General features: G+C 39.4%; 1 protein-coding gene across 6 annotated transcripts in view; it reads left to right on the top strand.

Annotated features, from left to right (window-relative positions):
- The first annotated feature begins 5,399 nt into the window (after positions 1-5,399).
- The window catches only part of lats1 (large tumor suppressor kinase 1), a 48,957-nt gene continuing 29,776 nt past the window's right edge, over positions 5,400-24,580 (top strand). For 2 of the 6 annotated variants that reach the window (XM_072558699.1, XM_072558745.1), the window contains exons 1-4: positions 5,480-5,657; positions 7,419-7,931; positions 17,958-18,108; positions 20,993-22,584. In XM_072558699.1, coding sequence (XP_072414800.1) covers positions 7,575-7,931; positions 17,958-18,108; positions 20,993-22,584 — 2,100 coding nt within the window. In that variant the 5' untranslated portion in view covers positions 5,480-5,657; positions 7,419-7,574. The other 4 variants (XM_072558719.1, XM_072558709.1, XM_072558727.1 and 1 more) reach the window with 4 other exon arrangements.

The following is a 24,580-nucleotide window of genomic DNA, read 5'->3' on the forward strand; positions in this document are numbered from 1 at the left end:
CTTCCAAAATGAAAAACTTCACATTTTCCCACATTATACTCCATTTGCCAACTTTTTGTCCACTTACTTAAACTATCAATATCTCTCTGTCTGCTGTTTGTATCCCTCTTGCAACCTGCCTTTCCATCTATTTTTGTGTCACCTACAGTGACTTCAGTACATTTACTTCTTTCCTCCAAGTCCTTAATATATATTGGAGACAGTTATGGTCCCAGTACTGATCTCTAGAACCCCATTGGTCACAGGTTGCCAACCTGCAAAAGAACCCCTTTTCCCAAGTTGTTGTTTCCTGCCCATAAGTCAGTTCTCTATCTATACCAATACACTATCTCCAAAACTGTGGGCTCTTATTTTGTGACTTAACTTTTTGTGAGGTACTTTGTCAAATGCCTTCAGAAAGTCCAAATACAACATTTCTACAGGGGTTCCACTCTATCCACTCTAGCTGAGACTTCCTCAAAAAACTCTAATACTTAGACGTGATTTCCTTTTCATGAAGCCATGCTTGATTAGATTGTGATTTTCTGTTATTACTTCATTAATAATTGATTCCAACATTTTCAAAACAATAGATATTAGGCTAATTGGCCTATAGCTTTCCACTTTTTGCCTTCCTTTTTTGTATAGGGAAGTCACATTAGCAGTTTTCTAATCCACTGGTACTTCTCTAGAATCCAATGATTTTTGAAAATTACAAGTAATTCATTCAATCTCTGTAAAACTACTTATTTTAGGATGTAAGCCATCAGGGCTCAGGAACGTATCTGCCTCTAGCCCCATTAGTTTGTCTGATACTACTACTTTAACAAATGTTATGGTACTTAATACCTTCTCATATTCCTTTGTATTGTTGTGGACCAGACCAAACCCCCTCAAAATATATCAAGGAGATAGCCTAGACACAAATTTTTAACCTATTTAAAGGCAAGTGTGTTCCAGTTGTGATTCAATTGGTTCACTGCTAGACTTTAAGCAAAACACAGTTAAAATACAAACAAAAAAAGAAAAATTGGCATAACTTTAACTCCATTGAATTAGTTAACAGAATAACATGTTTAAATATTATGCAGCTGTTCCAACATTGCAGCATCTCATAAACACACCCTTGGCAAAGGCAAATTCAGCAAAATAGATTTTTCTCACATACTATCTTCAGTCCAGGAGAAAGGAACACTGGAAGAAACAATCTAACAGCAGAGAGAGAACTAGAGGGGTTTTTTTGCCGCAGGAGAAGAGTGTGGTGCTGGAAAAGCACAGCCGGTCAGGCAGCGTCCGAGGAGCAGGAAAGTCGACTTTTTGGGCAAAAGCCCTTCATCAGTTAAGCTACTTGGATGCTGCCTGAACTGCTGTGCTCTTCCAGCACCACTAATCCAGAATCTATCAGCTTTAAACCCCAACTTCAACTGAATGCAAAACTGAAATCAAACAAAAGAAGTCTGAATTGATGAAGTTAGGCTCACACAGACCAGGGTTTTAGCTTTACTTTCAGTGAAGTTGGGTTTAAAGCTGATACATATAGCTCACTCTTATGCAGCAAAAAAAAACTTTGTGTTCTTAGATTGTTTCTTTGTTAAAATCAAAACCGTGGTCAGCACTTCTTTCAACTGTCAAATGCCTTCTGACATTAATCTGTCCACTGGAATTTTCTGCAGTTCAACTGGCTGATCAGTGGAGCAACTACATTGCTAAAATCCGGTATGAATTTTCAATAAAACCACTCAGTTTCGGAAATTGTAGTACTTACCTCTTCATTGACGGTATGGGAAACTCCCTATTAACCTTTGTTGTCACATCCTATGGGGCCATCTGTCCATGTCTAATGATATGGCTTGTGTAGTGAATTTCACATAGTAACAGTTTTTCTTGCAATTGTTCTGAATTACATATCTCTTTATCTCTCAAATTCAAAGATTGACTTGGTCCCGTGTCTCTTAAAATTTTAAATTTTTACACACTCCTCCTGCTACTTATGAGAAAACCTTTCCAATGCAAGTAAATTCTTTAGAGAGATCTGGCACTTTCTTATTCACCAACCCCTGACCAGCCTGTACATTATTTTGCAGCTCTTTTGCTTCAACTGTGCTTTCCTTAACCACTTTAACAAAACTCACTGGCTTATCCTGTTTTCCCACATCCATCTTCCGAATCTTTTTTTGAACCACCAAAGTTGTGACTTTATGTGTCTTTTTTTGCAGTGAAAACACCTAAAGGTTTTTTACTTCTCTTCCTCCCTCATGGGTTTCTTTTTTAACCCATGGTAAACTATCTTCACTACCTTCAATGAGACCTCCTTTTCCTTTACCACCTGAGGATTTCCCTTTTCCTCAATTTCAATCCCTCACAGATTGAAATTGAGTTTAGAAACCAAAATTTGCTCTATGAATTAACACATAATCATCTGCCATTTCCACTGTTAATCTTGCAGTTTTAACTCTCTGCTTTTCTGATTACTTGAGTTATCACTACTTCTGGAAGTGAATTTTTGAACTCCTCCAAAATAACAGTCTCTTTAAGAGTGTGATGTGTCTGATCTATTTTCAATGCCCTTATCCATATATCAAAGTTACTGTCTGATCTTTTAAAACATTTGCCTAGGTTCCCTCCTCAGATTTCTAAAACATTGGCTGTAGGTTTATGGCACTAGTTCATAGTCACCTCATCACACTCTCCAGATACCTCCTCTGGGAGTGACACAAAGACCTCACTCCCTTTACCTACCAATTCTGTTTTGCTAAACAATACCCACATGGTCAGTGGCCATTTCATTTATTTTACCACTTTCTGAAATGAAATGTAAAAGGCTTCTACATCCTGATCATCAAACTTAGGCAATATTTGGTCAGATTGAAACAGATCCTCACTAGGCCTTTGGCTATGATGTGTTTGCTTTTCATCACTACTCACACCTTTTACCATTACCTCTCTCATTTTAAGTCGACTTTCACATTTCAGTTACAACTTCTGGAGTTCAAAAGTTGTTTCTTTATCCCTTTATTCTCTCTCTTTATCCCTTTCTTCTGATTTCATTTGTACCTCAAACTATTATGTTAAATCTGTTTTAATTCTTTTGCTCTTTGTTCCTCTTAAAGGCACAGATCCAACACAGTATTAATGGGATGTTAAAAGTATTTTCCACCATAAAGACAAAATACAAAATGTCTGTTTAAATCCTCTGGCATCTTCTTGTGCACCATAACAGTCTCCCCAGATTTGATTTCTAAGGGGTCTATATTCACTTTGACCTCTCGCTTCCTTTTTATCTATTTAAATAAGCTCTTATTGTCATTTTTTAATATTCCTCACTAGTTTGCCTTTGAAATTTATTTTCTCTGTCTTTATTATCTTTAATGCCTCTTGCTGGATTTTGAATTTATCCCAGTCTTTGGGGCTTTCACTGATTTTTTTAGCTCTTTCTGTGCTTTTTCTTTCAACTTAATACTTGCCCTAACTTCCTTGGTTAGCCATGGTTACTTTATCCCTCTCTTATAATCTTCCTTACTAGGATGTATTTTTGTTGAGAGTCATGGATTACCTCCTTAAATATCTTCCACTGCTTGCTTACTGTCATTCCTGCTGATCTGAATACCCAATTCATTTTTGCTAACTCTATCCTCATTTCATTATCATTCCCTGTATTTAAAATAAATAGTTGTTTACAACCCAAGTTGTTTCTTCTTGAACTAAATATTAAGTTGTAGTTATTTATGCCCCTCATGATTTTATAAACATCAGTTCCGATGTTTCAGGGAAAATAGTCCAAGCCTATTCAACCTCTCCCTTTAGCTCAAACCCTCCAACTTTGGCAACATCCTTCTAAATCTTTTCTGAACCCTTTCAAGTTTCACAACATCCTTCCTAGAGCAGGGAGTCCAGAATTGAATGCAATATTCCCAAAGTGATCTAACTAATGTACAGCTGCAACATAACTCCCCAGCTCCCTATAGTCAATGCACTAACCAATAAAGGCAAGCATACCAAACTCCTCCTTCACTATCCTGTTTACCTGCGATTCCACTTTCAAGGAACTATGAATGTGCACTCCAAAGTCACTTTGTTCAGCAAAACTCCCCAGGACCTTTTTACCATTAAGTGTATAAGCCTTGCCCTGATTTGCCTTTCCAAAGTACAACACCTTACATTTATCTAAATTAAACTCCATCTGCCACTCCTTGGCCCAATGGCACCACTGATCAAGGTCCTGTTGTACTCTGAGGGAACCTTTGCCGTCCACTACACCTTCAATTTTGGTGTCATCTGCAAACTTACTAACCATACCTCCTATGTTCACACCCAAATCATTTATATAAATGACGAAAAACAGTGGACCCAGTAACGATCCTTGTGGCACACTGCTGGTTACAGGCCTCCAGTCTGAAAAGTAATCCTCCACTACCTTCAAGCCAGTTTTGTATTAAAATGGTTTGTTCTCCCTGTATTCCATGAGATCTAACCTGGCTAATTGGTCTACCATTAGGAACCTGGTCAAATGCCTTGCTGAAATCAATATAGATCACATCCACTGCTCTGCTTTCATCAATCTTCTGTTAGTCAATCAAGTTAATTAGACATGATTTCCCTTGCACAAAGCCATGTTGACTCTCCCTAATCAGTCCTTGCCTTTCCAAGTACGTGTAAATCCTGTCCCTCTGGATCCCGACCAACAACTTGCCCCCACTGATGTCTATAGTTCACTGGCTTTTCCTTTGTTTTAATTTCTCCCCTGAATCCTCTGATGGTGCAGCCTTGCCTTACTGTTGCACTGAACTCAGACTCTTGTAATATTATTCTGGAATACCAAAACCGCAGAATATAACCGGCCATGTTCAATGTTATAGATCAGTGGTTTTCAAACAATGTGTTTCGAGAACCCTGCAAGTGTGTCACGAATTTTTATACAATGAAATCCAGTTAAAACAAATTTTGTTTCACTTTAGACAAAACTCTATCCTACCAACATTACAACTCATAAAATGCATGAAAATTGGTGAAATTAAAAGTATGATATCAGTGTTTTGATTCTAAAGCCTAAAGCACTTTAAACATAGGAGTCAGGGCAAAATTGAGATGATGTGAAAAGTAGAATTGTTCTGTCTCAAAGGACACTGAAAGGAGTGTCAGTTGCCTGATTGGCGATACAGAGTAACATTAACGACGTGCATTCAATTTCTTTACTGGCTGAGACTAGCAGGAATGTCCCATTTTCTGAACCTCTCCCCTCTGGTTAACTGCAAGCAGTCATCTCTGTCTAATGAGAGAGCAGCTTTATTATCTCTCTGGCACTATGGCGATTTGTGAATGTATACAGGCAACTCGCACCAAGCACCTTGATGGAGTTGACAGCAATAACTCCTCCTGGCCTGAGGGGGCGATATACACGTACACACAGGCCGTGCCTATGATCTCGCGGGAGGAGCTGAGCTTCGGAGAGTAGAGCGGGTACGGGCGGCCATTGTGGTGTAATGGTTTCTATGGGGTAGGTAGATTGGGGATAGGCTGCTGATCAGGGCAATGAGACAAGATTTTCTGCTATTTACCTATATCCGACTGAGGAGAGTGGGGTGGCTGTCACCGATCCTTGCTGGCGGCGCAATTGGCGATGAGTTGGCAAGAAGATCCCGAGCCTAAAATGGCCGTGGGGCCTAAAGGAGAGATCGTGGGTAGGAAGACACTTAGACCCCGGCCTCTCTTTGCAGGCGTAGCTTCCCACCGCAGGCTTGGGTTTGGGTCCGGCCTCTTGTCGCAGGCCTAGTATCTAAGAGACAGTAGGGAGTGTATACTATATGGGTGGGTGTAGTGCTTGCTGGTAGTCGTCGTATTTTTGAATTATCAAAAGATTATCAAATTAGTCCCAATCCCCTGCTTATCTCTCAACACCGCAATTTCTTCCCTTTCCAGTTTTTATCCACTTCCCGTTTGAAAGCTATGATTCAGTCTATTTCCTCTAATGTTTCAGACAGCAAATATTCCAGAGCATTATTATTCGCTGTATAAACTTTTAAACTTTTTTCTTCGTCTTTCTTTTGTCGGTTACTCTAAATCTTTGTCCTCTGATTGTAGTTCCTCCCTGCCAGGGGAAACAGCTTATTTATTTAACGAGAATGCTGCTTAATTGTGCACACGTCCTATCCTCTGCCCTAGGAAAAACAATCCAGCTATTCTCTTAAATTAACTACCTTAATGACAGACAGACAGACGAGTCTGAATTAATATTTATGGTTGTGATACTTGACCGTTTTCCAAAAGATTTATAAAAAGCAATGAACTTGTATAATTTAAGCAGTTGTATGAATGTTATCCCGTTTTGCTTTGTATCAGTTTAATGCTACACAGCTTGCACAACCTTTCAAAACTGTAGACGGTAATCCACAATTTTGTACAATCAGTATGTGACATTCATAAAAGCCTTGTTTAAAAAAGAAACAGTACAATACAGTTAAAGGTCCTAATAATCTTGTATTTTTTTTTACTTTTTAGATAGACATGTGAAAAGGCAGGGGATAGAGGGAAATAGACTATGTGCAGATTGGGATTAATTTAGAATATATCGAGGCCAGCACAGAAATGTTGGTCTGATGGGCCTCTTCCTGTGCTACACTGTTGTATGTATCAGGACTGATAGTGTGTGAAAAGTAAATGGGCTTTATGCTTTTGATTGGAATTATAGAACAATGTGGAAACTTTGGATTTCATTTTAATGTGAGTTCCCAACTGATAGTCACCAAGTATCAATATGGTGAATGATGGTAAATGTTGAGGTGCAAATTAGCTGTTCAAAGTGGAATAGTATCTTTGCATTTCAAGATCTGTCTCCTTGATAACTGTATTTGCTGTAAAGATATTGAAAATGTCCATAAATATTGTTTGTTTTGTCCCAGCTAGATGGAACAGTTGAGTAGCCCAGATATGATTCCTGTTAATTTTGCATGTTATTCTCTTAACATGCTACAAGTGATGAATTGGCTAGTGTAGAATTGCTTCTTTACAGAGTGGTATGTTCCTGAAACCTACAGATAAAGTTTGTCACAGATTGAACTTGGGGAGAGGCTGCAAATTTTGTTTGGCTTCCAGGACTTTGGGTTACATAGAGTAAAGAAAAAGTGTTTTTGCTCCCAGTTGATATGAATTAACTACTGCTGTCATGTGGAAGGGTGCAGTGCCCCCGTTCCCATAAAATGTGATATATAGCACCAACAGACGGGTTCTCCTTTGAGGTACATGAGATGCTTTTTTTCGGAGAATGAAAAAAATGCTGACCACTAGGAATCTTTATATTTCCTTTTAGAATTGAGCTTGACTTTTGGTTTTGCATTTATTAGTCTAAAGTTCAGTTAGTTGTTTTGTAGATTCTGTTTTATGAGTGGTAAATATTTGGATACATTTATTTATTTGACCTAATGCCTTTGCTTATTTTGTTTCAGTTAGCTGGATCTTGTAAATGCACAGATGAGCAGAAAACAACGTTGCAGCTGAGGATCTTGGATATCTAACACGAAGCCAAGATATCCCGTAACTTACTATAAATTTCAGCTTCTATAAATGAGCCAAGATTAGTTGGTTTTTTTTCTGACACCTTCATGAAGAGAGGAGAGAAGCCTGATGGACATAGACAAATGAGGCCAAAAACATTCCCTGCCAGCAACTTTTCTGGGAGTAGCCGCCAGATGTTGCAGGAAATCAGAGAAAGTCTCAGGCATTTACCCAAACCATCAGGGGATGCTGGGAGCACTGATCAAAGTGTGATGAAATTGAGCACAGAAGATTCAAGACAACAAGGCCGGAATGCACTTAAATTTGTAACTTACCAAAAGGCTCTGCAGGAGATCCGGAACTCCTTGTTGCCGTTTTCAAATGAATACAGTTCTTCAGTCCGTGGTTCCACGGATGTAAACAAGCAGATGTTACAGGATTTAGTAAATGCAGGGTTTGATGAGGTGAGATCTATATAAGTGGAACATCATAAATTCCATCCGTGTAGACTGTGTAAACTATATTGCTATATTCTTGACAGATTTTTAATTTCCAATGTAAAGGTTGCCAAAGAGAGAATTCTTGTTAGAACAGTAACAGCATTCAATACTAAGTGCCAATTGGCCAATAAATTCAGAAATTCCCGAGATGTGCCAGTACTCATGAATCTTAATTGATTTTATGTTCCTCCACTATTGACCGCCTTTGAGTGACATCTCATCCATAGCCTCCCAGTTATTTTTAAGAATTTACAGGATTTGTGGATTAAACCCATTAAACTCCATGCAGCAACCAGATTCATTCATTATGTGCAAGCAGCATCTGATTGCCTCAAGATGCTAGCAAGCTAAAGAGACATTTACCATAAGTAAATCCCATGCATCGCAGACAGCGGTACTCCTGCAGTTGTGTCACACTGTGAATATAAACATCTTTCACCATCACGGATATCTGCTGTCAAGGTATGGAGGACTGTTACTGGTTTCCTGATCGGCAAAGTCATGTAAAAGGCCCCTGTCATAGAGTCACACAGCACGGAAACAGACCCTTCAGTCCAACTGTTACGTGCCGAACATAATGCCAACATAAACTAGTCCCACCTGCTTGCTCCTGGCCCATATCCCTCTAAACCTTTCCTATTCCTGTATCAATCCAAATGTCTTGTAAACATTGTAATTGTACCCACATCACCGCTTTTCCAAGAAGTTCATTCCACACGCAAACCACCCTCTGTGTAAAAGATTTTTCTCGTGTCTTTCTATATCTTCTCTTCTCAACTTAAAGATTTGCCCCGACTCATGAAATTCCCCATCCTGGGGAAGAGATAACTACCATTAACTCTATCTATACCTCTCATTGTTATGTATTCTTCTGTCAGGTCACCTTTCAACCTCCTATGCTCCAGTTTAAAAAAAAAAGTCCCAGCCTCTTCAGCCTTTATAACTCAAACCTTCCATACCCGGCAACATCTTGGTAAGTCTCTTCTGAACCCTCTCCAGCTTGTTAATATCCTTCCCATAACTGGGCAACTCTAACTGGGCAACTCGAACTGGACGCCGTATTCCAGAAAAGGTCTCACCAGTGTCCAAGACAACCTCAATATAATATCCTGACTCTAAGCTCAAAGGAATGAGCAATGAAGACAAGTGTGCCAAACATTTTTTTTAACCAACTTGTATATGTGTAATGCAAACTTGAAATAATTATGTACCTGCATCCCTCGGTCTCTCTGTTGTACAACACTACCCTACCCTTTTTATACCAAAATGCAATACCTCACATTTATCTAGATTGAACTCCATCTGCCATTTTCAGCCCATTGACCCATTTGATCAAGATCCCTTTGTAATCTTAGAAAACCTCCTTCACTGTCTACTATGCCACCAATTTTGATGTAATCCGCAAACTTACTGATTGTGCCCTCTATATTCTCATCCAAATCATTTATGTAAATGACAAACAAAAGAGCTCCCAGAACCAGTCCCTGTGGAACACCGGTAGTCACAGGCCTCCAGTCCGAAAAGCAATCCTCCACTGTTACTCTCTGTTTCCTGCCGTTAATCCAATTATGTATCCAATTGGCAAGTTCATCCTGAGTCCCATCCTGCTGTGCTTTTCCAGTGCTGCACTTTTCGACTGACTCTCCAGCATCTTCAGTCCTTACTTTCTCTTGACTGATTTGTCTACCGTGCAGAACCTGGTCAAAGGATTTACTAAAATGTAAATAAAGAACATCTACTGCTCTGCCATCATCAAAATTTTTGGAAACTTCCTCAAAAAACTAAATCAAGTTTGTGACACATAATTTTCCTTGCACAAACCATACTGACTATCCCTCATCAATTTTTGCCCTTCTAAATGTCCAAAGATCCTATCTTTTATTATCACCTCCAACAATTTACCCCACAATGGAAGTCAGACTCGGAGTGACAACCTTTCGTTAACAAAGGTACAACATTAGCCACCCTTCAGTCATCAGGATTCATGTGTCTCTAATATCCAACGAAGCTTGGTTGAAGCAGCACATCAAACAAAATAAACATGGAAATAGATCATCGAGTTTACATTTTCCTATGACCTATCTAGTCCAGATAAAAGATCCTGCTGCAACCTCCCATGACCTGCTTTCCCTACTTAGATATTGTAAAAATGTTGTGTCTTAGTCCTTGATAAGTGAGGCAAAAGTTAACTCTACCTTTCTCCTTTCTTCACATAAAGTTTGTTGTGATTCTTGGGCAGGTTAATTTGAATCATGAAAACTTCTTGTCTCCTGTTTGTGGAATAAGATTGTTTTCATCTGGAGTGTCACTAGGTGCAAGTTCTGGTGCTGTTAATGCTTCAATAATATTCCTGAAAGAAAGAGACAATGCTGATAGAACATCAGACAATTCAGCGCAGTACAGGCCCTTCGGCGCTGGATTGTGCGCCGACTTGTGAAACCAATCTGAAGCTCATCTAACCTACACTATTCCATTCTCATCCATAAACCTGCCCAATGACCATTTGAATGCCCTTAAAGTTGGCGAGTCTGCTAATGAAGCTTTTTGTCTTGCACTCACTAGAACAGATGCAAGGTTGCAATCCCTTTCAATTTTGGTAATTTAAACTATGAGCAAGGTTGATGTTCTTACGGCAAATTGACTAGTCTAGGAATTGCAATGGAAAATGCATCAGGGACTTCTTAGCCCTTACGCTTGAAATGGAGCAACGCCTGGACAAGTTCGTTCTTTTTACAGAGGGCAGATTGCTTCTTATGGATATACATAGCTTTGAGCAAACAAAAGTGAATCACAATTTGTGCTTAACTTATGATCTTAAGTTAGTTCGAATCGTAAACATGCTTTGCACAGTATTTGTTCAGCAACCCCTTAACGAAATCACATCTAATGTTGGAAATTCTGTCCTGAGTTTTGCAAGCACAGGCCGATTGAGTGTAGTCAGTATTCTGTCTACGTGTTAGGAAGTAAAGTGTACGTCACTCTGCTTCTGAAATTCATATTGTACACTGCTCATTTCAGAATATCTTTCCACTCAATAGGAGTAACCTAGTCACACTGACACTACTACATTTGTTGATTATAACTGGAGTAGGCCATTCAGCCCATCAAACCCACCACACCATTCTTGCTCATGACTAATCATCTCCTCAGTGCCATTTTCCTGCACTATCTTCATAATCTCTTAATGTCATTACTCTGCACGAACCTATCAGTTTCTGTTTTTCTAATGATTGAGCCCCCATCGCCCTCTGGGGTAGAGAATTCCAAATCATTCAGCACCTTTTGAGTGAAGAAATTCCTCCTCATAGTCTTAAATAGCCTCCTGTTTATCCTAAGATCGTGTTACTGGCTTCTACAGTCGTCATCCAGGGGAAATATTCTACCTACACTCTGTCAGAATTTCATAAGTTTCTTTGAGGTCACTTCTCTTGAAAATCTAGGGAATACAAACCCAGTTTCCTCAATCTCAAAATAATTCTGCCATCCATGGATTAATCTGGTGAATCTCCATCATACCCTATTATGGCAAGTATATAATTAGACAGGAGGCTAAATTTCTGCATAATTGTTCCCAAGGCTCAACTGCATAGTAGCCGTGTGGATCAACCATCTCAAATTTTAGAAATGCCTTACACTTCCATTGTAATTTGTAGTGAACTGGCCTGAAAGTGATGGCCTTAGTGAGTGTGTATGTTGCACAGCGAGCAATTATCTAACTCAAATAGCCCTTATCCTACAGGATAATTTAGCTTCCCTGATTTGGCGTCATGCTTGGATGATGAGCAAAAGGCTTGAGCCCTGTTCACCAAGTTGCCGTTAATCTTGCAGCTCATGGAGCTGTAGTAATCTTAACGTGGAAATTTACCAATAAAGGTAGGCTTGAGGTAAGCAGTTGTAAAGAACACATTACTGGATTTCTCAACTAATACGTCAAGAAAGGTGACTTGGTTTGCTGCTCCATTTCACAGGTGAATTTGAGCCCTTGATGGAACCTATTAAAGTGTAAAAGGAAATTCTTGTATGTACCTGTAGAGTCAATTATAGCAAATGCATGTCTATACTTAGGTGATATAAGAAGTAAGAGGTTATGGACATTTTTATATCAAAAACCATGATACTGGTGGAAACTGACAAAAATGCTGGTGAGAGCTAGGCCAAGAAGAGATCCCATAGCAACAACATTCACATGGCCCTAAGTTAAAGCTGAATTCACTGTGTAAATTAAGTCAATAACTTAAATTAATACACACTCAGAAAATGATGGGTTGTCTCTGTCCAAATGTCTATGGTTTCCTTGAGCTGTATATTGGTGAATGGGCTCATAGTTTGGATTGTTCAATGGACAGAACATTACTATCAATATGCAGGTCTTTTATAGTCTTTGTGAAGGTGAAACAATCTTTCACTGTGCACATGGAAAAGTTATAGCAATTTGCTTAACTAACCAATTCACGTAGAGAACCAATTATGACTCAGATAGGGTATAATAGCCCATCATTCATGTGCTTTGGGCAGCACAAACATATGAGCTATGAGGACGAATTGTGATATATGCCACAAGGCAACTCATTCTTGTTACATAAATGGGACAAACATTTTTTAACTTGCTTTGAGTGGGGTGTGTGCAGTCATATTTAGTGGTGAGTGCAATGGTTGCAAAATTGAAGCTATCGTTATTGACAAAATACATGACATCCATATTGTCACCTTTGTTAAGGAGGATTGTTTTAATGCCTTTTCAGGTTTGCAAATATGTATGTCTGGGTTAGTCCATGATGCTTTGCAAAACCACCAGACATTGATATTGAATATGAAAGACCAACATGTCATTAAGTATCCCACAGTTTGTGTGCACAAGAACAGCTAAAACATGTAGAACTAACATTAGGCATGCTTCTGTAACTGAACAGCACTTGCTGTACAATCTGAAGTGTGCTAAGAATTACATTTAAAATCTAGTTTGAGGTTATTGGGCTTACACTGTGATTTACCTACATTCTTCAGAAGTTACATTTATTCATATGCAAAGGCCTGCTCTCTGCAAGCAGAAAGAACATGTCCAGGCATTGTGACTTTTTAAAAAATTAAACAAGACCTGAAAGGGGCATGAGTTCCCTGGTGCATTCTCCATGGCACCTCAACCAACCACAGCCCACTTGCCAAACAGGCAGCAACCTTTCTCATCCATTATAAAATGTTGATTCTTTTGAATTTTATCTTTCCTGTGGCTTCCCTAATGCGTGTAAAACTAAAAGTAACAATTTATGCTATCAAGCGACTGCTCAGCAGAAGTTTGCATACAAAATGTTAACAGCCCTTTTGAACAACTTTTAGATATTTTTAATTAACCTGTTTAAACCTGTTATGACACACCTCTGGACAAGGTGGAACTTGAACCCAGGCCTATCTTGCCCAGGGATAGGGACACTACTAGTGCATTACAAGAGCCCTGAAGCAACTTTTAATTGGGTGTACTTGAAAGTTGAGTTTAATCACGTACTTCACTGAAGGTTGGTGGAGGTAATTCTTTTTGCCTTTTAGTCTGTTTGACATTTAACAATATAGTGGGTGGCACGGTGGCACAGTGGTTAGCACTGCTGCCTCACAGTGCCAGAGATCCAGGTTCAATTCCTGCCTCAGGCGACTGACTGTGTGGCGTTTGCATGTTCTCCCCGTGTCTGCGTGGGTTTCCTCCGGGTGCTCCGGTTTCCTTCCACAGTCCAAAGATGTGCAGGTCAGGTGAATTGGCCATGCTAAATTGCCCGTGGTGTTAGGTAAGGGGTAGATGTAGGCGTATGGGTGGGTTGCGCTTCGGCGGGGTGGTGTGGACTTGTTGGGCCGAAGGGCCTGTTTCCACACTGTAAGTAATCTAATCTAATATATTTCAGAAAGTAATAGATGGATTTCATTAAAGCTTAGTACTTGAGTATGGCCCAATGAAGAACTGATTAGGTATTTGGCAAAGGTGTGGATCTGGATCTATTAACGTTGGAAGATCGAGCAAATTGACTATTTTTGTATTATATGATGAAATTTATCATTGCTGTCACAATGTGAATGGATTTTATTCAGAGCAGGTTATTGGCCTGAAACCTCCAAGTGACATGGAAGCCCTTTTTCCAAAAAAAAATTTCTTTCAGTTTGCAATTACATAGCATCAGTCAGAGAGGGAAAAGCCACAAGGGAGAACTACATAATTGTAGTAACATTTGAGTTATAACATTATGATGGATGTATTATTCTATTGCATGTCCTGCTAACTTGTTGAACTTCTAATGTTCTTATTTATTTGACCTGTAAATCAAATTTACAATGTACTGCAGTTAAACATGAATTATGTATTTTTATTTCCAACTGGTTTGATGATATATAATTTTTTTAATGGACAGGACTTCATCCAGTATGTCAACAAACTGTTTATGTAGAACATCCCGAAAACACATTTAATCAGGAACTATGATAGTGGGTTGATCTTTGTAATCTTTATCTTCAATGAATTTGGCTTAATTCAGTATGATACTTCCTGAATGATTTAAGGGAGATAGGATCTGTTTACCAGAGTGACCAGTGATGTTGAATCTTTGAGAAGTATCTACTGAGCCCTTATATTTATAACAACATGTTTAAGATTGAATGAAAGTATTGATTGTTGAAGCCCTGAGCGCTGATTGCTGATCAATTAATCTAGAGGAGTTTTGAAAGAAATCATTGAGGTTTGTTGATATTGCCTTGATATGAAGCACAGAAGAATGCTGCTAATCCAACATGTCTAACCATTTTCTAAGGATTGAGAATTTAAAACAAGAGGCTTTTCGGCTCTTAAGCATGTTCCACCATGAAATTAGATAAGGCTTAGATTCATTAGATACATGCTTTAACTCTGTTTAACTGGATTTTATCCATATTCTTTGATATCATTACCTAACATTATCTATTTTGGTCCTGATAATTTCAGTTGACCAACAATTTACTGTACAGCCTTCTGGGAGAAGGTGTTACACATTTCCATCACCATCCTGATTCCACTCTTTAAGTGCCTGTCTCGCTTTTTAAATTAGTGTTCCTTTGTTCCCTCAACAGAAGAAAATAACTTTTCTGTTCTTCATACACTCTCAAATTCTTCCCATCTGTAAGATCATTTGACCATTATAAACTAATTTTTGCTTGAGTTTTATATACTCTGCTTAATTTTCTTTGTATTTTACCTTTTCAAAATCTCATTTTATTTTCTTTACTAATCTTCATGAATTATAGATAGTCTGTGTCCATATAATCTCTAGTTGCAACTGATCCTTTTTGTACATTCTTTGCTGAACTTTCAATTGGGTTTATCTGAGCTAGTTCCCCTTTCTGTTAAATTAAAATCGTATTTCCAGACTTTGCCGCCTTCCACCACCTTCCTTACTTTTGTTTCAACTTTTATTACATAAATGTGTGTTGGTCAGTAGTTTCTACATGTTTTGCATCCTTACAAGTTCTACTTGCTCCATGTCATTTTCTAGGACTGGATCTGGTATTAAGTTGCTCATGCCTACATTTAAGGCACACATTATCTAAAGCAGAGTTTTGGACACATTGCAGAATTGCATTTTCCACTTACATGACTTTTACAGGGTGTTTTGGTATAATGTGCTGGTTGGGTTACACTGCAGTCGCATGCTATAGAAAATCATGCTGCAGAAGATCACTATAGAAAACTGCTATACCTGTGCAGTAGAAAGTTTGCATTATTAAAACAGCGCCTTCAATTCGTTAGCCGTGTTATAGCCAACTTGCATTGATAAAATGTGTGTTATACCAGAACAGCCTTTACTTGTATCTGTTTTTGGGGTGATCAAAGTTGGAAATGGCAGTTCAAGTCTCATCAATGTTGATGTTCCGAGAACGGGATGCATTGTGTGGATATTGGAAAATCTTGTATGAAATATGTGAAATTCCACAAATGTACTTCAAAGTTCCACAAGAAAGCTGACTGTACAACAAACCATTGCTGCTGCAATCCAGATGCGATTAAGAGGTTGTTCTCTTGTTTCTCATCTAAACAAATGATCAGGATTCGGAAATGCATATTGATCAAATTTTCAGCAAATCCTTGTAGAACAGTGAAGGAATTGAGAGAATCTAAACTGTTTGCGTGTGAGCAGACCAATGGTAAATTGAATTCAACATAGTTTACTGTAAGCTTTATAGGAGAAAGTGAGGACTGCAGATGCTGAAGATCAGAGTTGTTAGTGTGGTGCTGGAAAAGAACAACAGGTCAGGCAGCATCCAAGGACTAGGGGAATCGATGTTTTAAGCATAAGGAATGGTACTTGCCCGAGAAGGAGGGGGGAGTGGTTGAGAGATAAATGGGAGAGTGATGGGGCTGGGGAAAGGTAGTTGGGAATGCAGTAGGTAGATGAAGGGTTATACACTGAAAGAAACCATGTGGAGAGCACGTTTAAGTGGATGAGAGAGATCTGTAGATATATACATAACGTTGGCTATGTCTGGGCATATAAAAGCAACAGTTCATGGTATCATTATGGTACAGAAGGAGGCCGTTCACCCAGTCAGGTCTATGCTGATTCTCTGCAGTGGAGTCCTTTTGGTCTCATTACATTTCTCTGTTCCCATAGCTGCCATAGTTTATTTCCCTTGGGTTTCCATCGTATGTCCCTTTCAAATCATTGATCATCTGCTTCCACCATCCTTGTAGGCAGCATGTTCATGATGATTATCACTCAGAACATTTAAAACCTATTCTTCTAATCCCCATGCATCTCTTGCCCAAAGTCTTAAATTGCTGATCCCTGGTATTTGTACATTACTGTTCCTTTATTGTCCTTATCTAAATTTATTCAATCTTTGAGAAGAGATTTGATAGATTTCCATCTCCTTTGCTCTGAGGAGAACAGCCACAACGTCTCTAACTTAACATTGTTGATAAAGTCCCTTGTTCCTGGAACTATTTTGATAAATCTCTGTGGCCTCTCAAGGACCCTCATATCCTTCTGAAATTTGTGGCAATCAAGGTTGGAGCTAGTGCTCTAGTTGTGGCCTAACTAGAGTTTTATAAAAGATTAAGCATGACTGCTCTACTTCTCAACCTTTATTTATGAAGAAAACTGAAGAAGGGCTCATGCCCGAAACGTCGATTCTCCTGCTCCTTGGATGCTGCCTGACCTGTTGCGCTTTTCCAGCAACACATTTTCAGCTCTTTATTTATGAAGCCCAAGGTTCCAGATCTAAATACTTGAACTATGACCTGCCACCTTGAAACATTTATGTGCTGGAGCCCAGGTCATAGAGAGAAGAGATTACTCTTATTGTGCTATGTTCTTGAAATATATCTCATGTATTCAGTAGAATTTAGACAAATAGGAGCAAAAAGGCGAATTGAATGCTGGACTGATATGATAACATAAACCCAAGACTATCAATGCTGATGACATATTCTGAATTCTATAAGCCATGCATATCAGAAAAATGAGAGTAATCGCTACTATGAGATCTAAGTTGTAAAGTAGATTAGATCTTCAGTTTGGGAAATGAATTGCAAGAAAGTTGATAAAGCTATTGATTTCCATTGAAGATTGATGTACATGGTCAAATGGCCTGTCTCACGTGCGTTGTAGCTCTTTATGTATTATTTTTCTAATAGCTCACATTAAAACACACAAACCATATTTTTTGTCGGAAGCTATGTTGAGCCCTGTTACTGTAAAGTTCGTTTTTTTAAAAAGTGGAAATTTGAAAATGTTTTCATGACATAGAGATGATACAAACTGAATAGTTGGATCATTGTTGGAAGGGCAAATTCCCTTTTTAAAAAATCATTTGAGAGAATCTTGCTTATTATTGTTGACTGTGTCTTAATATGTAAACATTTTGTGTTTCTTAAATTTCTAGAAATGCTTTCATGGATCAATTTATAAAATCACTCATGACATGAAACGTTTACTGTTTTTGGATTAAATGTCTGCTTCAATTCACTTCATTTATTTCTAGGACATGGTAGTTCGAGCTCTCAAGCAGACCAACAGTCGCAGTATAGAGGCTGCAATTGAATACATCAGTAAGATGAGCTATCAGGATACACGGCGAGAACAGATGGTTGCTGCAGCTGCAAGACCAGTGAATGCAAGTGTGAAAACATCAGGTATATGTTGCTATAAAATTATGTCACTTTTAGCTCTTTCAGTGCTAAGATATATGTCATGCCTCTGTCCTTGGTTTCTTTCTTATTGTGGTAGTTGCATCTTTTAACATATCCAATTTTTGGCAGTTTTAAGGGGACACAATTTATGTTTGCATTTACACTACTTGATTAAATATTTTTCTTTGTGTTATTATAATGTTTACTTGATGATTCTACTGCTTTGGGTTTCAGCAGTGCATTTGACATTTATTATTCTGTGGTATTGAAGCAGAGCAGTTCACTTTCATATTTGGTTCTGTGCATTTGTATAGATCAGGTTGGCATCAGCCATCTTGTGAGAAGCTCTGTTTGTCTTAATGCTGTATTTCAAAATACTGTACAACAGTAGTCAACTTGGTTTTGGTCTTTTTAATGTATTTGTACTTGACTGGACCCTTGTCTACATGATCCAGACCAACTAGTTAGAAATAGTGTTCACTTGTTTTCTCTATAGGAGTGGGACTGAACGTGCAAAATATCCAAATGTATATTGACTGATTGTGATCTAAAATGATTCAATCCAGCACTTGAAAGTAAATGTGTTCTACTGTTGTGAAATCTTTATTCACCTTCCCACTTTGGCCTGTGTCATATGCATTTATGTTAATGAAACCCTGCTAGGTTTGGGTAGGTCTAAGCATATAGGAAATTGTGATGGTCAATCCTTCCTTTATGTGCAGCAAATGTACATCCTTTATTGGAACAAAGTTTGTTTGTACCGGAAGGTGGTTGAGCCATGCAGTAGATCATTCAGATGTTGTGGAGAGGGTTTGCAGGTATAACTGTTTAACAAGATGAATTTAATATTTAGTCCAGTTTACTTCACTACAGCAGTCTGTTTTAAAAAGATATTTATTTCAGAATATATTTTTAAACACATCTATTTGGTTGACTAACTAATTTTTTAAAATCAGGACATTAAGTAGTGAAATTGGTTAGCACAATTGCATTACCTAGTTTAATTGTTTCAATTTTACCTCCTGTTTGAAGGCTTCCCCATTGCCTGTATCTCTGGTAGCTCAGTACAAAAGCTGTATGCTGTTAAGTTCAAAGTCTGTTTCCTGTTGTGCGCACAGCCGCCATACTAAACTGCTGGTGATCAGTATAGGTTGGGTGGAGTTAGGAAAGTTGATTTTGCAGAGAATAGTTTGATGATCGGTAAACAGAACTTAATGCCATGAGCGAGCCATTATGCTGTTTTGTTGATTTGTATCTTAATTCATTCTAACAGTCCTAGTTGTGCAACCTGAGTATGTTTGGCTATCAGTCCTACTTTTGAAATTTCAAATAAGCTGCTCTGTATTCCCAATATCTTGTTCCAATGAATATTTCCAGCATTTGCAGTTTTAAAACTTGATTCACATCTAAAATTTAAATAGCACACAACACCAGGTTATGGTCCAACAGGTTTATTTGGAAGGAGAAAATGAGGACTGCAGATGCAGGAGATCCAGGTTGAGTGTGTGTTGCTGGAAAAGCACTGCAGGTCAGGCACCATCTGAGGAGCAGGAGAATCAAAATTTTGGGCATAAGCCCTTCATCAGGTTTATTTGGAAGTACAAGCTTTCAGAGCACTGCTCCTTAGGTAGCTAGTGGGGCAGGATCATCGGAGCATCCATGGAGAGAAAACAAGTTAACGTTTCGAGTCGAGATAACTTTTTATCAGAGGTGAAGAGAAATGTGGATGTGGCAGTATTTACACAATTGTAGGGGGATGGTGCGGTGTTAGAGGGGGTAAGACTGCTGAGAATGAAAGGATCTTGATAGTTCAGATTTTGAAGTGATTGGAATGTGAGAATAGCAGATCAATAGTGTGTCTAACTGCCAGACTAGGAAGAACAGACAGTCCCACTGGAGTGGGGAGAGGGAGAGAAGGTGACAGAGAATGTAACAAGCAAAGGTAAAAGAAAGGGAGTCAATAGATTCACAATTTGAAGGTGTTTAACTCAATATTGAGCCTAATAGGTTGTAAACTGTCTAGTTTGAAGATGAGATGTTGCGCCTCTAGTTTGCGCTGTGATTCACTGGAGCATTGCAGCATGCAGAGGATAGACAAGTGGGCGTGTGAGTCAGACACTGTTAAAATGACCGGCTACGTAAAAATTTCGGGTCATGCTTGCACGCACACTGAGGTGTTCTGCAAAGCAGTCACCCATTCTGCGTTTTGTTTCTCCAGTGTACAGTAGGCCACATTGGGTGCTGCAAATACAATACACAAGATTGGAGGATGTACAGGTGAAATGCTGCTTCACTTGGAAAGATTGTTAAGGGCCTTGGGTGGTGAGCAGGGAGGAGATGAAAGGGCAGGTGTTGCATCTTCTGTAGTTCCATGGGAAGGGGGTTGGTGTTGGTGGTTGAGGAATGGACTAGGGTGTCTTGGAGAAAGTTGGATGTGGAATTTCACAGTGAAGGGTTTTAATGTCAGTAGTAGGGCATGGAAATTGGGTATAGTCTCGGCCAGAAATGGAGGAATGCAGAGATTTTGAGGATTACACAATTGAAAATTGTATAAATGGGAAAAGTGATGCCATGGAACGATTTAAATCAAACATGAATTATTCCAGATAGATATTTTTACAGATAGTGTCACTGGATTGCCTGAATTTAATATTTTCCAGTTATTGAAGCTCCATGGTGAGTGAACTGCAATCTATTCAAAACTAAATGTGAAAAATATGTTACCATATTGTGAAGTTAACCGAGAGTTTAATATAGGAAGATCAATAATATGTACATTTGTAGTACACCACAAATTTGTAGTACTCTTAACAAAATTATATCTTGTCTGCGTCACTGGTATTATTTTATACTAGTATCATTTTATTTTTCTCATCTTCCTGGACAGCACCCAGCACGGTTCAGCAAACAATTAACCGGAGGCCAAGCTGGAAGGGCTCAAAAGAATCTTTAGCTGCACAACGACATGGTCCATCATTGATGGATGGCGTGGGATATCGAGCAGACAGCCCAGTCTCCCAGATAGAAATGGGTCGGCCATTGTCATCAAGTTCAGGAATGACTACATATACACAGAGTCATCCAGGTAATGGACAAGTGCCTTTGGGAGCAGTGAACACTCAGAGAGCGAACCCTCAACCACCACTCCCGGTGAGGAGTGTAACTCCTCCACCACCTCCACCCAGAGGACAGACTCCACCCCCACGTGGCACCACTCCTCCCCCACCCTCTTGGGAGGGGAGCCAGCAGCCAAAACGGTTCTCTGGCAACATGGAATACATGATTACACGAATATCTCCTGTGCCGCAAGCAGCCTGGCAGGATGGGTTTCCACCAGCAAACCTGAATGCTGCCTCAATGATGAATCCACAGCCCCAAGGCCAAAGAGGAATTAGTCCTATTCCACTCGGTAGGCAACCTATTATCATGCAAAATGCCACATGTAACAAATACAACTACCCAGCAGGCCGAACAGGCCACCAGAATGGATCAGCACCACCTGATGGCTCTATAGGTGGACACTTTGTGCCACACACAACTGTTATGGCAGGAAGCGCAGTGAGTCGTCAGCCACCTCCATACCCTCACTCTCAGTCTAGCAGACTAAGCCCCAGTGCCCTCCAAATGCAAACTGGTGGGGCTGCTGCTACCACTTACAGTAGTAACTTGAATGGAAATGTTTCACAGTCTGTCATGGTGTCAAACCGAAACAGCCAGAACATGGATCTTTATAACATCGGTGCACCTACAATTACATCTTCCTGGCCACAGCCACCTCCACCTCAGCCCCAGTCTTCAGGTGGTGGGCAGGAGATGACTAACTGGCATCCTTCTCAAAATCTGAACGCACCTGTACGGTCCAATTCCTTCAACAATCACCTTCTGTCCAGCCGGCAGCCTCATTCCAACTCCCAGCCATCTGTCACCACAGTGACTGCCATTACACCTGCACCCATTCTACAGCCTGTGAAGAGCATCCGTGTACAGAAACCTGAGCTTCAGACAGCGCTTGCGCCTACTCACCCTCCCTGGATGCAGCAAACAGGACCTGTTCCTGAGTGTTCCGCTCTCACTGAAGCTCCGAGTTATCAGCCTCCACCTCCACCATATCCCAAGCATTTGCTTCAGCAAAACCAGTCTGCTTCACTGTATGATTCTGTAGCCAAGGTCAACAAAGATGAGCACACAGCAAAACAGTGCATATTACAGGTGGCTCAGAGTGCTGAAGAGGATGAGCATGATAAGGCTACCGAGTATGGGGAACGATTTGATGCTACAGAGAAGGAAAAAAAACTAATAACAACATCGCCTGTCCCAGTGCGGAAAAACAAAAAGGATGAGGAGCGCAGAGAGTCACGAATTCAGATATACTCCTCACAAGCCTTCAAATTCTTCATGGAGCAGCATGTGGAGAATGTGCTCAAGTCTCATCAGCAGAGGTTGCATCGCAAAAAACAGCTGGAGAATGAAATGTCAAGGGTAAGCTTCTCTCTGTAAGGTACTTCATCTGCATCGAGCGTTCTTCAGTTAGGCCCCTACCTATTTCTTTTGTTTGCCATTGTTATGAGCAGCTGTGAAGATAGAAATGATGAGATTGGTCACATTTTCACACTTTTCCTTGCTTTCTGTGAAGCATGCCTCTAGCTAAAACATATTATTGACGGGTAAATAGCTTCAGGCCTGAAAAGCTGATCACCTGGATAAGCATCCAGGTATATAAGAAAAGGAAAATTAGTTTACCTTTTAGAAATTTTTGTTTTATCTTGATCCATGACATTAGACTTTACTCTGAGAGAGCACTCATGCCTCTTTAGTTGTTTGCAGAATTAAGTGCCATCATAAAAATTTGAGTACATAAAACTATGCCGTTTTCATGCACTTCATTTCAGATCAGATTTTCAACCATTCAAAAAAAGACCAGGAAAAACTTGCTTTGAGTGTGGCTCATTATTTTTAGCTGAACCAACATCTTTTTAAAAATGGTTTATCTGATCATAATATTATTATGAATTACAGAACTTTTGCTACACTTTGTTTACAACAGCAACTACTCTTCAAAATTACCGTATCATGGCGATGGTGAGGACTGCAGATGCTGGAGAAGTCAGAATCAATAAAGTGATCAATGTTTTGGACTTAACCCTTCATCAGGATTGGGGAGGGGGAAAGAGGCTGAGAAATAATGGGGGTTTTGGGGCTGGCGCTGGGGGAAAAGTAGTTGGGATAGCAATAGGTGAGGCAATTGCCATCCAAACTGCCTTTCCCCCAGCCGCTCCCACCCCCCCCTCCCCGTTTATTTCTCAGCACTCTTTTCCCTCCCTCCAATTCTCTCCAATTCTGATGAAGGGTTAAGTTCAACTCAAAATTACTGTATATACTCGAGTATTAGTCAAATATTTTTGACTACTTTTAAAGGTTAAATTTATAGGATCGACTGTTATGTGGATGCTACTTTTGAGTGGCTGAAATTCATGCTCATCAAAATTCATACCATTTCATTAGCAAAAGCCCAATTGATCTCTTAACAAATAATGAAAAAAAGCACGATTTATGGTAATTCCGAAAACCTGATGTGGAGTGCGATGGCTGCGGACTGCAAGGTCCAGAGTGGAGTGGGACGACCAACACATTGACTCATAAATGTTGACCTGTTATCAGGGGAGAACTAGGGTTGACTTTTACTTGGGATATATGGAAAATTCCAGATTTTTTTGGCCAAAAATAGCAGGTCGACCTTTACATGAAATCGACTATTATTGGAGTACATACAATACTTCATTGGCTGTAAACCCTTTTGGAACATACGGAGGTAGTGAAAGATGATATAGGAATTCAATTCATTCTTCTTCCATAGAATGGCATCAGTCAGCACTGAAATATAGAGGCACCTTGAGTCTTGCGTTAAAGGAGAACGAGAAAAGCTAAATGATCAATGAGAATTCAGATGCAGTGCAAAATTAGAAGGGAGAAAAGAGGACCAGTGGAGGTGAGAGTTGTTTAGGCAAACTAAGCTGAAACATAAAATGAAAGCATATGATCAATTGAAGATTGGTGATGCTAAAGAAAGTCACAAATGTAAAAATTGAAATTAGAGATTTACAAATTTGTTGAATATGCAACAATTTGGGTGTATCAGTTATTGAAGCTAAATTTAGTAAAGGGAATGCTGGAAAGGAATGAGTAGACTTGAAGTGGATAAGGTCACCAGGTCTTGAGAAAACACGCCGTAGGCCGTTGACCTAATGTTATTAATGATGGCTACAGTATTCAAACCGATAATTGTAATTTGTGCCATTGGACAAAGGACAGCTAATGTAATTCCTTTTCTTCTTGATGGAAAAAGGATAAAGTTATGATCTCTCCATTTTGATGATTATTTGAATAATTCAATATAAAATTGATAAGCATTTTGAATTGTACGGGTTAATTGAGCACTACCATCATAGAGGAGAAAGTGAGGACTGCAGATACTGGA

This window comes from Chiloscyllium punctatum, chromosome 3 (genome assembly GCF_047496795.1).
Source record: "Chiloscyllium punctatum isolate Juve2018m chromosome 3, sChiPun1.3, whole genome shotgun sequence".
Classification (NCBI taxonomy): Eukaryota; Metazoa; Chordata; class Chondrichthyes; order Orectolobiformes; family Hemiscylliidae; genus Chiloscyllium; species Chiloscyllium punctatum.